The 13,977-nt window shown below is 49.1% G+C and overlaps 6 protein-coding genes across 6 annotated transcripts; 3 read left to right on the forward strand and 3 right to left on the reverse strand.

Annotated features, from left to right (window-relative positions):
* Positions 1 to 655: 655 nt before the first annotated feature.
* N7537_003126 (RNA-binding protein VTS1) lies at positions 656 to 2,588 on the forward strand (the record flags this gene model as incomplete). Its single annotated transcript, XM_056894184.1, has 3 exons — positions 656 to 1,157; positions 1,213 to 2,480; positions 2,532 to 2,588. The coding sequence occupies 3 exons, from the start codon at positions 656 to 658 to the stop codon at positions 2,586 to 2,588; spliced, it is 1,827 nt and encodes a 608-aa protein (XP_056759179.1).
* Positions 2,589 to 2,751: 163 nt separating this feature from the next.
* N7537_003127 (uncharacterized protein) lies at positions 2,752 to 3,080 on the forward strand (the record flags this gene model as incomplete). The annotated part of the gene is made up of 2 exons (XM_056894185.1): positions 2,752 to 2,797; positions 2,842 to 3,080. The coding sequence occupies 2 exons, from the start codon at positions 2,752 to 2,754 to the stop codon at positions 3,078 to 3,080; spliced, it is 285 nt and encodes a 94-aa protein (XP_056759180.1).
* Positions 3,081 to 3,147: 67 nt separating this feature from the next.
* Positions 3,148 to 3,736, forward strand: N7537_003128 (EMC6 family protein; the record flags this gene model as incomplete). The annotated part of the gene is made up of 2 exons (XM_056894186.1): positions 3,148 to 3,222; positions 3,350 to 3,736. The coding sequence occupies 2 exons, from the start codon at positions 3,148 to 3,150 to the stop codon at positions 3,734 to 3,736; spliced, it is 462 nt and encodes a 153-aa protein (XP_056759181.1).
* Positions 3,737 to 4,057: 321 nt separating this feature from the next.
* Positions 4,058 to 5,167, reverse strand: N7537_003129 (3-methyl-2-oxobutanoate hydroxymethyltransferase; the record flags this gene model as incomplete). The annotated part of the gene is made up of 2 exons (XM_056894187.1): positions 4,058 to 4,687; positions 4,781 to 5,167. The coding sequence occupies 2 exons, from the start codon at positions 5,165 to 5,167 to the stop codon at positions 4,058 to 4,060; spliced, it is 1,017 nt and encodes a 338-aa protein (XP_056759182.1).
* Positions 5,168 to 5,453: 286 nt separating this feature from the next.
* On the reverse strand, positions 5,454 to 7,083 carry N7537_003130 (uncharacterized protein; the record flags this gene model as incomplete). The annotated part of the gene is made up of 4 exons (XM_056894188.1): positions 5,454 to 5,621; positions 5,691 to 6,129; positions 6,223 to 6,477; positions 6,590 to 7,083. The coding sequence occupies 4 exons, from the start codon at positions 7,081 to 7,083 to the stop codon at positions 5,454 to 5,456; spliced, it is 1,356 nt and encodes a 451-aa protein (XP_056759183.1).
* Positions 7,084 to 8,091: 1,008 nt separating this feature from the next.
* N7537_003131 (SLC26/SulP family anion transporter) lies at positions 8,092 to 10,681 on the reverse strand (the record flags this gene model as incomplete). The annotated part of the gene is made up of 2 exons (XM_056894189.1): positions 8,092 to 10,167; positions 10,226 to 10,681. 2 exons carry the CDS (start codon positions 10,679 to 10,681, stop codon positions 8,092 to 8,094), a joined length of 2,532 nt encoding a protein of 843 aa, XP_056759184.1.
* Positions 10,682 to 13,977: the final 3,296 nt, after the last annotated feature.

The raw sequence follows: 13,977 nt of genomic DNA on the forward strand, positions 1-13,977 counted from the left end.
GTGCACTGGATTTACGAATGGATTCAGGTCTAGGCTTGGCAGATATTCATAGTATCTGTCTCCACCAGGGCTGAAGAAAATATTCAGATTTGACCAAGAGGAGAATTGCCAAGAAAGAAAATAAAATAGAAGATGTCCTTTGACTCAAAAAGCAGAGATACGGAGAAGTCAAGAAAGAATGTTGAGGTTCTCGGTGAACCCGTGATCCGCCTGAAACAGAAAAGCCTCTTCACCAAACTTCTTCAATCCCCGACTTTCCTCCTCTTCCTCTTCCTCTCTCTCTCTCACTCTCTCTCCACCTAACCTCTTCTCTTTCCCCCTTTTCCTTTCCTTTCCCTCCTTCTTTGGGACTCGGTGGCTTGACTGTGTTTGACACACTATTGCTTCAAGTCTCAATTTCCTTTCGTTCCAGGCCTTAATTTTTCGATCTCAAATTTCCGAGGTGCAGCCCACTGGACTGGTCTGTGCCATCGAACGAGAGAGATCTGGATCTTTTCAGCGTCATCTGATACCTTAGGATCTTAGCCTGGATCCTGGTTCAAGGATTTTTTGATTTTATTTGTTACGCAAACTCAGCAGGTCCTGCAGGTGTTTTGCAGTAATCATTTCCCCCCACTGTATTTACTAGTCCTCACAACACGTCGCCTTAAAAACCATGGCCAGTCATATCATTGGAAATCGCAACAGCACTCCTGAAGCATCAAATTCAACTCTCCGTCCTCCATCTTCATCGCGAAACCTCGGATCGCACCAGCTGCGGGCGTCGGCAGACATGTCCGGGTTTCCTTCGCCGCTGTCCGCCCGAAGCATCCGTCCATCATCGGAGGTCTTTTTCAACCAACAAACCCAAGGTCAGAACGCGACGGAAGATGCTTTGGACCGTGCCGCTCAACAATGGCTTGCGGACATTGATCAGTACGAAACTACATTGGAAGAAATGGCAGCTGCCACGCTTGATCAGGATTTTAAGGATGAACTCAGTGCTATCGAGCAATGGTTCCGTGTTCTGAGTGAAGCCGAGAGAACCGCGGCCCTATATGCTTTGCTGCAGCAGACCACTCAGGTGCAGATCCGGTTTTTCATCCAAGTCCTGCAGCAAATGTCTCAAGGTCACCCGATGTCCGGCCTGCTCTCTCCTGCCAATTTTGGCGAAAAGGGTATGACAAATTGTCCATTCGTCTTTTGGATGTAACTAACTTACTTTTCGTTTAGATGCCATGTCCAGCCGTCTGAGCGATGCTATGTCGAAGCTTAATATGGACACCTCTTCCCGGAACTCCCTCGGACGACCCCCGCCATCCCCCGGCGCGAAGCGCAACTCTGTCCTTGACCCTTCCACCATCAATGCGATGTTCCCGGATGCTGCCGCGGCCATTGCGAAGAAGAAGGCCGAATTTACCCAGCAAACCGGCAACGCACCCCCTTCCAACCGCAATAGCGCAGTCTTTGATCGTGCCTCTTTCGTGGCGCCCACCATCTCGGCGCCCGACAACAACTCGGACGGTCTGGGCCAGCAACCTGGCTCTCCGTGGGCTCAGCGTGGTGTTTCAGACACGCAGCCTCCGATCGCTAGGCCCAAGTCATCCTCCGGACACCAGCCTATGGGCCAGTTCAGCCAGCCCTCTGGCATGCGCTCGCCTCTCCCCCAGACTGCCAACATTCCCGCTCCCGATATCGAGCCCCCCCTGCTTTCGCCATACAACGTCGGCAACCACAGCTGGGCGTCAATGACCAACACTCCGATGACTGCGACTTTCGGTCAGCAATCGCACCAGAACCCCAACACCCAAGCGGATATGGTGGCCAATGCCACGGCAATGAAGCTGGCAGCTTTGTCGACGGTGAACAACCGCATTGCTCTGGATGATGCGCGCAAGTACCGCCGTGCTCGCTCCAATGATGGTCAGGGCAAGAACTCGCATGGAAACCCGATGCTCTCCCAGGGCTTGGCTAGCCCAGGCCTGGGTGGACAGCACTTGGTCGCCGGTCAGCTCCTCAACTCTCAGCAGCTGGCAGCTCTGCAGGCTCAGCAACAGGCGGCTATGGCCGGTGGACGGTCTCGCCCAACATCGCCCGGAATTGCTATGCACGGTGGTGGTTTGACTCCCATGGGCTTTACCTCACCGCAGAACAATGGGTTCCTGGCGGCGTATGATCCCAACAACCCTCTTATGGGCAATGGATTGGGCTCTTTGAACATTGGGCAGTTTGGTCTGGGTAGTGAAGGCTACCTGTCAGACCACTCGGAGGTTACACGAGGCCGCTCTCCGCGGGGTCGCCGTGGTAGCTCGAAGCCGCCCGAGGACCCCACAGACCCGGCTCTTCTGAAGGATATCCCCAGCTGGCTGCGATCCCTCAGGCTGCACAAGTATACCGACAACTTGAAGGATCTCCAGTGGACGGAACTGGTCGACTTGGATGACAAGGCCCTGGAAGATCGCGGTGTCAACGCTTTGGGTGCACGCAACAAAATGCTAAAGGTAAGCATTGCTTGATATTTGATTCTGATCATCCACTAACATTTCCATCAGGTCTTTGAGCAGGTCAAGGAGGCCCGTGTTGATGGTAAATTCGAAAATCTGGTTTAATGTGAAATTTGAATTTAAAGTCAGCGACATCATGGTACTCGCATTTTCTTTCTGCTATGTTTCGCAGCATAATCGAGGACAAATGTATCAAATGGTGTGATGTGAACAGATTCATGAGAAAGGCTCAGGATTATTGAACATTGGATTCGGGTTAATAGTAGATATGAACATGAATTATTTGATTTACGTTAAATACTCTTCTAAATTGGGTTTGCGCTCTTGAATGTGGTGTAGTGTAAGGTAGTATACTAAGTCGGAATATCACTTTGGGAACCAGGTGGAAGTGGCCCGTGCACTTCTAGAAACTCGCTGCCACCTCCGACCTTCATCTGTTCAAGCCGAAAGCTGCTGTGTCCACTCCTCCACGAGAATATCTCTTGGTGCAACGATTTCACCGTCATCGAAGAGCAACACCCCTGTGATCTTGGTCAAGCTCAACAAACCTCCGCTCAAGGCGTGATCAGTACCCGCCACGAACACCGAGAGCCATAGCTCGACCTCTCAAACCAAACATCAACTACAACAAATCGGGAAATAAAAAGACACCAAGCCAGCCAAAATGGCACCCACAAAGCAGGAACTCTCCCTGCTAATCACCCCTCTCGTACCCGAGGCCGTCCAACACAACAACCGCGTATGACATTCCCACATCCCACATCCCATCCAACCACCCCTATCCCACATCCATATTCCCTACACCAATACCAGATCCGGATCCACATCCTCCATTCTAATCGCACACAAACTAATACGAAAAATAGGTCCTCTCCTCCCTCCACAGCCTAACCTCCTTCCTCCTCGGCCTATCCGCCGGAATCCTAGCCCTGCAATCCGGCTACGGCTTCGCCTTCTACTTCCTCGGCACAATCCTAGTATCAGGGCTCTTCCATGCGGTTCTGCTCCACCGCTCCAGTGGCGCAGGTGCCGGCTCGTTCTTTCCTGGTAGTAACACTGGTGAGATCGAGGGTGTTATTGAGATGGATGAGAAGAGTAAGGCTGTGCGCATGCAGCTTGGTGGGAAGGCTGGTCCCAGGAAGATTCTTCGTAAGGGTGCTTGGAGGGATGTTTGGTTTGGTGGTGGTGTTATGAGCGAGGCGCTTAGTGGGTTTGTGCTTGGGTGGGCTGGTGTTGGGGGTGTTTTGAGGTGAAAAGAAAAGAAGTATCGGCTGGTAGGATCTTGGATTCTATTTAAAAGCTTGATGGATTTGTTGGGGATGTTTAGGGGTTGTATATGCTCTGTAAAAATTGAATTGTTGCATTTTAATTGATACTCAGGGACTATTTTTTCTGAGATGGTGGTTTTCCTATCTTGGTATATCCTAAAGCATGTCTGCAGGTTGGAAGCTCATTTTGAGTATTACGTTGCTGGGCAGATATCAAAGGTCAAGACTATGGCCCAAGGCCTTCAGCATATATATAGATTGTCTTGAAAAGCAACTAAAGATCCAAAAAATACACCAGATGCTGGTTCATTCCTCCTTCTCACCCGCAACCTCATCAACAACCTTCTCGAACTCTTCCAAAACCTCCTTAGAAACCGGATAAGTATACTCAACCGAAGGAAATGCTCTACTCTTAACCTCGTCCCTATAAGCCTCAACCCCCCTCCTCGCCTCCCCCCAAACATCCGCATAAGTCTTAACGAACTTAGGCAAAAACCTTCCCTCCGGGAAATTCCCAAGCATATCAACCTGCACAAGCACCTGCCCCGAACACCCATTCCCAGACCCAATCCCAATAGTCGGCACGCTCAGCCGCCGCGTAACAATCTCTGCAATCCCAGGCGGCACAGCCTCAATAAGTACCATACAAGCACCAGCCTTCTGCACGGCCAATGCATCCCGCAGAAGTTTCACTGCGCCCGCGGCTGACTTGCCCTGCACACGGAACCCGCCTAGCGAGTGCTGTCGCTGCGGTGTTAGTCCGATGTGTGCCATGACGGGGATCCCGGCTTGTGAGATCTTGCGGATTGTTGATGCCATTTCCGCTCCGCCTTCGAGTTTCACGCCTTTCATTCCGCCTTCTTTTACCATTCGGATTGCGGAGGTTAAAGCTTTTTCTGGGGTTGTTTCGTATGAGCCCATTGGTAGGTCTGCGATCTATAGGGGTTATGAGATGTTGATGCTCGGTGCGTTTTGGTGGGGTGGGGTGGCGTGTAGTATGTATTCGGGATGGGTTATGCGTATACTTACTGTAAAGGCACTCTTGACGGCGCGGTTTACGCTGCGACAGTGGAGGAGCATCTCGTCCATTGTTACTTCATTTGTATCTTCCATTCCCATTGCGACCATTGCGAGGCTGTCGCCTACGAGCACGATTTCCATTCCGGCTGTGTCGGCGACATGGCCGCTTGGGAAATCGGACGCTGTGAGGACTGTGATGGGTTCGTTCTTTTTGTAAAGGCTTTGAATTGTCTGGATTGTTACTTTTTTGCGTGTGCTGGTGGTTGTTGAGCCCATTGGTGAATGGGAGCTATATTGTGCGATGCATGATTTGATTGCTGATTGACGTGAAGGACTGGCCAAGCTTCTGAAGTACAGTGCTGGACGTCTAAGGCAATTGACTGCTTTTAAAGTCATTTTGAATTGAATATGTTTTAATAGATGCCTGTACAAAAGGAACGAGAGGTGAATATAAGAAAAATATCTCAAGTTGACGTTCTGGTGGATGCGGCGTAGTTCGCAGTACTTGGAACTATGGGGCACAGTTGAACCTCGGCCATCTATATGCCTCGCTTGTTGACTCCTCTTTTGTCTCTTTGTCTATTTCTCTATTTGTCCATTTATTTATCCATTTAAATTCTATTAATTTACAGGTGGGACATCCTAACATCATACGATATCCATAACCCCAGGCATACCCACCCTAGAGCTTCTTGAGCAGCTTCATATCAGTCTTCAGCCGAATAGAAAGCCCAATAATAGAAGCAACAAGAGCCATTGCACCAGCATAGAAAATAGCCGGACGGTACCCTGTAATACCCTTATTCTCCCCGCCAGCAGCATCGAGGATAAACCCGGCAATGGGGGCGCCCTGTATGCATAGTTAGTACTGCAAGCTCATATATCAAACTACATCCACAACCACAGCCAATCAACTTACAAGCAAATACCCCCCAGCCCAACCCGTCACAACCATCCCCATAACAACAGACACCCTCGCCGAGCCAAATGTATTTCCAACAACGGTAGGCATAGTTGAAAAGAAGCCTCCATTCGCCATACCGTTGACAATAACAAAGACGACCAACGGCCCCAGTGAAACCGATATAGGCCAGATAATCAGCATACTCAGCGCGCTTAGCAGGAGAGAAATGAATAGCGTATTCAGCGGTCCGACGAAATCACTGCACAGTCCGCAAAGTAATCTACCCAGTGCAGAGGAAAAATTGAATGCTGCGACGATGCCTGCTCCAGTGCCGGATGACATCCCCAGTGAAGCTGTGAAGAGCGGTAGGAAGAAGGGTGGGACTAGGAGGGGGAATGTGGCGATTGCTCCCATTGCAAACAGGAGGACGAAGCGAATGTCACGGAATAGACGCCTGTAGAAGTCGTTAATTCTGGGGATCAACAAGGACAGTATAGCAAAGCGAAAAGCAATGCAGAAATTTAGCAATGTAGGTAGTAGAACGCACCAATCCACAACAGCCGAAGGCGGAATCGGAACTCGCTGCTTAATCAAATACGCAGCTGGCAAGCCCGTGGCCCAAGTAGCAAACCCGATAATCCGGAACGTCCACTGCACGCCCACGCGCTCGAGCAGCGCATTCATCACGAAGCTAATCACAGCACCGCCAAGTCCACCCGCTGCATAGACGATGCCATTCGCGATTCCGCGCTTGGCTCGGAAATACTGCGCCGGTGTGACGGAGACGACCATGAAGCAGAGACTAGTAACGCTGGTTAGTAACAATTTCCCAGGCATGGAGCTCTGGTATATATCCAGTGCCCACAGATACTTTATATACATGGACGCGAGTCCCAAACAGGATCAATTCTCACCTAATACCAGTCCCCATAACAATCCCAGCCGTAGCGAACAAGCCCCCAATATTCATCGCCGAGAACCCACTCAGCACCTCCCCAAGACCGAGAAAGAACACACCCGCAATGGCCGATCTGCGCGTCCCGAGTTTACGGATAATGCGCGCATTTAGAATACCCAGGAAAGAGATGCATGCCGTTGCGAGGGATCCGACAAATGCCAGCGTTGATGATGATGATACGCCTTCTTTGACAAGCGCAGCTTGAAGAATTCCCCAGCAGTAGGAGGTTCCGATGAACCACCATGTTACCACTGCGCATCCTGATATCACGACCCAGGCTTCGCCGCCGTCTGGGACTTGGGAGTCTGCTAGCAGGGATTGTTGCATTATGTCTGTTTCGGAGGGGGTAGTTGAGAGGTCATTTTGGGTTGTTCGTGCGGGTCTTTCTTCTAGGTTTGGTTTTAGGTCTTGGAGGGAGATTCCGGTGCTTGTTGATTGGGGATTTGCCATTTTGGTGCTGTGTAGCTCTCCTTTGGGGGATTGAGAAGGGAGAATGAGATGGGTGTGAAATATCTGTTTTATGGAATAAATACCATGGATCCACCTAGGGAACCCTTTTGCTGAAGAAAGTTAATTGGGAAAATTATATATGCCCGTGATATACATCATAGATGTTTTTGGAAGTCGCTAGTCCAAAATAGGAAACCATCTTGATTCTAGAGGTCATCATGTTAACTATCTTAACCTTTGCAGTCCTTAATTACATACATTGAAACTTGTTGAACTATCAAAGCTTTCGCTTAGCTCGAGTAGCACTTGGAAATATTTAGACAAAAAGACAAGGTAGAGCTGGAAATTTGCCGATATGTGGATCAATTTGGGGTTGCGCGGTTAGGCTCGGAAGAAGTGGAGATCACTAATCTGTAATAGGGCGTGGACGAGGATGACCGATTACGAATCAGATATTTGACACCTGGACACATCCGAAGGCTGGTTTACTAATGATGGGTTACATGGAGGTTTGTTAAGGAACTACGAAGTATGAAGGTCATGTTCAAATGATAAGGTGGAATAGATTCACCAATTGTCTATCAAAGATAGATATATGTAAGCAAAAGGGGTATGTATCTCCCTAGGAAGAAATCAAGGAGCCAAGTCCATTCCAAACAATCCGTTTCTTCCCAGATGCAAAAGAGTTAACAAGACTCAGACCAAATAAACCAACACACGCGAACCAAGGGAATAGTGCTGAAAGAATATATCACAACAACAGGATGTCCAGACAGTGCCATGGAATACATCCAACATCGACAGTGCTAAGTGACAAAACGTATAGAGGGGAGTGAAATGACAAGAGCGAACACGATATTAACAGGTCATAATCGGGGTATATCAGATCAGACTCCAAGCCAGGGAGGAACAACTGATCGATGCAGACACGTAGCAAGCAGGAGATGCAGTGTAAATCGAGGAAATGAAGCGCAAAAAAAAAAAACAAGAAAAGAAAAACAAGACGAATCACTCGATGTGGGGGATCACATCCGAGGAATTGGCAACGGCACTTTGAAGAGCGCTGGTCAAGTCGATGTGGAAGAAAGGCCGGTTCATGCCCTGCACGAGCGCAACCTTAGGACGACGCTGGTATGCCTTGCTGTCCGTGATATCGCGGTTGAACTTGTCCTCGCGGATGACCTCGGAGTTCTCGGACGCGGTCTCGATGCCGTCGGTCTCCAATGCGATGGTGTTGGATTCAGACTTGAGACCGGATTCGATATCCGTGTTCTTGTGGAGGGACTGTTCGCGTTGGTTGGCGACGATTTCGGCGTGGGCGGCGGCTGAGGCGTTGCCTTCAATCTCGGCCACGCTGAAAATGGGTTTCCACCGGTGGAAGCCGTCGCTAGCGACGGGTGTCGGGTAACCGAAGCCTGCGGCAGCCAGGCCGCGCTTTGTCCAGCGGTTGTTGATGTGTGCGAAGTGCCATTGAACGGTGCGGGGGGAGGCATACATATCCAGCTGGTTGCGGACGTCGATCAGGTTCTGAATTGAGGTTACGTCGACATTGTTCACGGATGAGAAGTCCAGAATGACGGCTTGGAGAAGGGGCAAGTGTGAGTCGTCGTCGCTGCCTTTCTTGCCGCGGCGGGGACCAGCGTCATTCCAGGGACGTTCACCACGGTTGCTGTAGGCGTGGGGGTTCGTTCGGCGGGTATTCTTGAAGATGTTTTGAACCAGGGAATCGGTGTAGTGGTTGGCGTTAGGGTAGTTGAAGCCTTCAGCAAAGCGGTAGATGAAGATGCCAGGAAGGGGCTGCTCCACTTCGATATCGGGGTTGGAGCCATCAGTGTGGTTGATGGGAAGGAAGATGGTTCGTTGGTGGTGATCCTCGTCGTCAGAGGGAGACTTGTTACTTCCGAACGATCCGTACTTTCCATCGCCATCCAACAGGTGGTCTCCGACAACGGAGTGGATAGTGACACGGCCCAGGAACTGACCGCGGGCCTTGGCCACTCGGAAAAGCAGGACTGCAACCGAAACACAAACTGTGCAGTAGATACCATTTTCAATGGAACTAAAGATAGTGACAATGACACCAATAAAGAAAATAATCGCATCAAGCGGAGATACGCGCCAGAACTGGTAAACAGTGTTCGGGGGAGTGATCAGATCGCCAACGGCGTGGATAATGACACCAGCCAAAGAAGCCTTGGGGATGTAGAAGAAGAGAGCGGGAAGGGCGTAGATAGCCAAAAGCACCACGATTGCGGTAATGACACCAGCAAGGGGTGTTCGCACTCCGGCTTTAGATTTGATAGCTGTCCGGGAGAAAGATCCAGTCGCGGGGTAGCCACCGAGGAAGGGCCCGAGAAGATTACTCACACCAATGGCCACAAACTCCTGAGAGGGATCGATAGTGTAGTTGTTGACACGACCGAAAGACTTGGAAATGGCAATGTGCTCAATCAGAAGAACAATGACCGCAGCCGGAAGCTCGCCAATGAAGTCCTTAATGATCTTACTATCCATAGTCGGCACGGCGGCTTGCTGGAATCCTCGAGGGACGTCCCCGAGGAGCTTAAATGCCGGGTGGTCCCTTCGGTGCAAGTTCGTGGCGGCACTAATCATAGTGTAGAACAAGATCACAAACACGGTCCGAAGAGTCGAGATGAAGAACCACATCTTGGCCCTAGCAGGCTGCTTCTTCGCGGCGTAAGTGCATGCGGACCGAATAATGTACAGCATTGCACAGGCAGTGACACCCATAGCGGCATCTAATGTCGAACTGGGGAGGTGTTTGAGGGTGTTGATAATGACCATGTAGGTGGCACCGCGCGTACTAAACTTGGCCGTCTCACCCAACATAGTTGGAACTTGTCCCGCGCAAATGCTGATAGCCGAGCCGGTCATGAAGGCCGAAATAGCGGGGAGAGAGATGAAATCGACAATGAATCCAAGTCGCAGGAGACCCATCACTAGAACAATACCACCGCAAATGATAGCAAGAGCGGATGCAATCAAATGGGCAGGGTAACCGGGGTTTTTATCCTGGACTTCAGCCACAATAGTTCCGGTAAGAGTTGACATAACGGCCACGGGCTATGAGATGAGGTCAGTAATGTTATTTTAGTTTTCAACCGGTCGCAGTCTCACTCACCCCAATGGTAATATCCTTTGACGTGGCAAAGAACCAATAGATCAAAACTCCCATGAACGAGGAGTATAGACCGTACTGTACCTCCAGTCCAGCCAGGTTAGCATAGGCCATACCCTGTGGCACAACGACCGCTCCCACGGTGATACCGGCAACCAAGTCACCGTACAGCCATGTTAGGTTGTAGTTGCCAATCCATGTGAGGAAAGGGAATAGACTGATCAGATATCTGCCGACTTGGGCCCCGGACGGGGTGATCTCGCGAATCCAATCGATACTTGTCGGCTCGGGCTCGTTGTATGAATATGTGTCGACGGTGCCCATGGAAAATGCCGATTCTCCTCTTGTAACGGTCTCACCGGTAGCACCCAGAGGATCTCTGTATGCGAGCTTGATACCGAGGACCTTGGCCAAGGAATGGCCAATATTGGAACTGGCCTCGCCCGATTTTCCGAACATGATGAATATGCTTGTACAGACCGGTATTGATAATATCAAAAGCCGGGATTGGACGAAGCTTCACCACAGAGGACGATGTGTGTTGACGGAAGTTTGGAAAGATGGAGTCTCCCAAAAATGTGGTAATGATCAGGGATATAAAAAGAATGTCAAATCAGACGATCACGCAGTTTGCATGGCGCGACAAAAGAGTTAAAAAAAAAAAATATTAAAAAAAGGCAAAGAATGTGCCTCGGGTTGGATGCGTGATTCGATCGCAAATGGCGCAATATCTAAGCTCCCCAGATTCAAATTAAGATTTGCCCCAGTGGAAATTTCCGCTTAGCTCGCTTGAATCAAAGTCGAATTCACGCAAGGGTTATACGAGAGCTGGACTTGCACAAACTCGTAAAATAGTCATAAGAAAAAAGCAAAAATTGGTTGAAAGCGAGCCCACGTTGTTAAAAACCAGGAGGGATTTCACGCTGCCGGGTCCACCGATGATCCGAGTTGATCAAAGTGAGTGTAAACCGACAGGTTACCAACAGGTTCCACACGGTCTGGAAGAATGACGACGGGTCGTGGAGTATATCCGTTTTTAACATGGGGCCCATGGTCGACATGAGACGGAATACTTGGCTTATTATGTGATAGTTGTTTCAAGCACTGTCACAGCTGTCACAGTTGTTAAACTATTGAACTATTCCTTGTTCTCATGACATTTAACTCACCTGATCATATAAATCGTTTAAATTTGATAAATATGAACGTCCTCGATGACTAAATTGGGGACCAAACTGCAGGAGCCGTCCGTAGTGCCAAGAAGGGTGGATGACGAATGACAACGCGCCTCAATGAGATTTGCCCCAAGAAGATCAACCAGTGGGGCTATCAGGCCAATCACGGACCTTCTAGAACGCGCAATCTGGAGTCGAGATGGTGAAAGGGAAAAATGAGGTTCCACGTTTTGAATGGTACGTTTGTGGTGGATTTTGGTGGATTTGGGTGGATTTTGGATTTGATTGTTTCAAGAATCTTCTTAGCTGATTAACTTTATTCCACCGCCTTTAGATATCATGTTACATAATTCTAAAGCTTCATTTGATTTTTGAAGCGAACCGTACTCTACAATATGCCCATAGCTCCCCACTCTGACCTCGGGATCTAAATCATATTGATCATCTGCCGCGTGGTCCCGTTACGGAATGGTCCATTCATATTTAAATTAAAGATAAACAGCTCGCGTGGGGTCTATTTGGGCTCGGGGCTACTCTATCTGTTAGGTGCATATGTAGGAGAAAACGCCTGTACGGAGTACCCATTTTCCTAATAGATACGGAGTACTCCGTAGACAGTTGCTTTTTTACATAGCCACATCTCTGAAGTGATCGACCTTAGTAGAACGTTGGCTACGCTCGCTAATATAACCCAGTACTCCGTACGGAGTAGAGGGAAACCAAGCCCGTAGGGTGTAGTTGCCTTTTTTTATTATAACGGCGAACGGCCAAGGGTTGAGGCATATACTTAACTTTGATATGGAGCTTCAAATATGCATGTCTTTCCCCTGTCTCCTGCATCCTTTTCATCCACTCTTCAAAGGTGCAATCAAGATCTAAATCACGCCATCGAGCTTTATCCTTAGCCCGCGTCTAGCGGAATATTCCAACAAAACCAAAGTACTAAAGCAAGTGTTACCTACCTACAGAGTACTCCATACATCCGTAGAGCTGCGCCCTTAACTTAAAATATGGTGCCACGAGGCTACCCATGCTACTCTTGGCCATTCCAACAAACGTATCAGCCATCTCTGTTTACATCTTCCACTTTGGTGGCTTGCCAGTCTTCCTAGTCCATTCCTCGGCACTTTCGACCATATCATCCAAGATATTCCTTCCGGTATTCAGGCTACATAGGTAAATACCCAAGACGACTGGATTCTCTTGGCTACCAGACTAGATGTTATAGCGGCATACGAGAGAAGAAATAGGCGACAGGAAGAAGCAAAAAGGAAATAATGTGGCGTTCGCGCCGTTCTTCTTAGGCAGCTGACCCTAAGACATGCTCGGATCTGCAGCTGGTTAGGGTTGCATAGCCGTACTCATGCGAACAAGCATCTACGTTACACAAATTACATCGTACACAGTCCTTCTCCTCGGAGATGCTCTTCAGTTTCAGCCTCGTCTTGCCTAGACGGGGTCGCATTTGCCTTGTTTTATACGAGAACCGTGTCTTCTATATTGACTAGTGATCCAGGTGGTTGAATTATTGGCCTTTTTGATTCTTTTCTCGCCCTTGCCGCTAATATAACATAGCGTCGTTAAGCTCGTTCGGGATTCCGCGTTCTTGGCTTCCGAGTCCCCTTTTCGCCTATTCTACATCTGCATACGGGTTCTTGTGTATGATTTGGAGATCTTTTTACTGGAGCACGCCATGGAACATCGTCTGTCCCATCCCCCGTGTCTGTGTGACTGATGACACGAGATGTTCTAGGTGCTCGCTGGTCCCCCTGTGCATGTGTGTACAACATATATGCAGGGGCACCTATGTGGGGAAACCTGAAGAGGCGGCCCGAATGTATTGTACGTAAGGAGTATCCCTGGACCTTGGTGGGCAGTTGTTCGCCTATCACGCCTAATCCTTGTCCTTAACGAAGAGCTAGCATGATCATGAAATGGGGTGCAAATTCCCTCAGAGAAAAAAAAAGCACTAGTTCCAGGATTTACCCCGAAGGTTCTCCGGCCCTTACGGAAAACTGTTGCACCTAAGACCTCAGCCATGTTACTAATTACATGAGACTAGCTTTGTTTTAGAACATATGGTCACTTCCCATTCCGATACCGGTGAGCTCGGGGCATTGGGACGTAACGCACAGATATATATGGCTTCACAGCTTAAGATCAGGGCACGGAGTACTTGGTCGTAGATGAGCAATACTGATATTTCGCAATCGACACAATCCCTAGTATATCGTGATCGGACCCTTCTTCTTATTAGCTTGAAGTCAATACAAAGTAGAGTTGAATGTCTAGTGCCGGCCTAAGTCCTTAGTACTATTGCGTGCTAACACAATCGCGTGATTTATCTCGTCATCCAGGAAAGTGCAGATACTTTAGCAATCAATAAATTTTATTTGCCCCATCTACTTGAACTATTGATATCAGGGCGTATGAGAGATCTGACCGCAAGAATTTTACCACTATCCGCTAGCCACATCATTTGTCCAGCTCTAAATATCAGTTCATCAAAGTTGCTCCACAGACTCATGATATTGATCTGATTCAGGCAGGTGAGCCGGCTAGATTACTGTCTTACCACTC

Source organism: Penicillium hordei (genome assembly GCF_028827395.1).
Source record: "Penicillium hordei strain IBT 12815 chromosome Unknown utg000001l_segment0_segment0, whole genome shotgun sequence".
NCBI classification, from domain to species: Eukaryota; Fungi; Ascomycota; class Eurotiomycetes; order Eurotiales; family Aspergillaceae; genus Penicillium; species Penicillium hordei.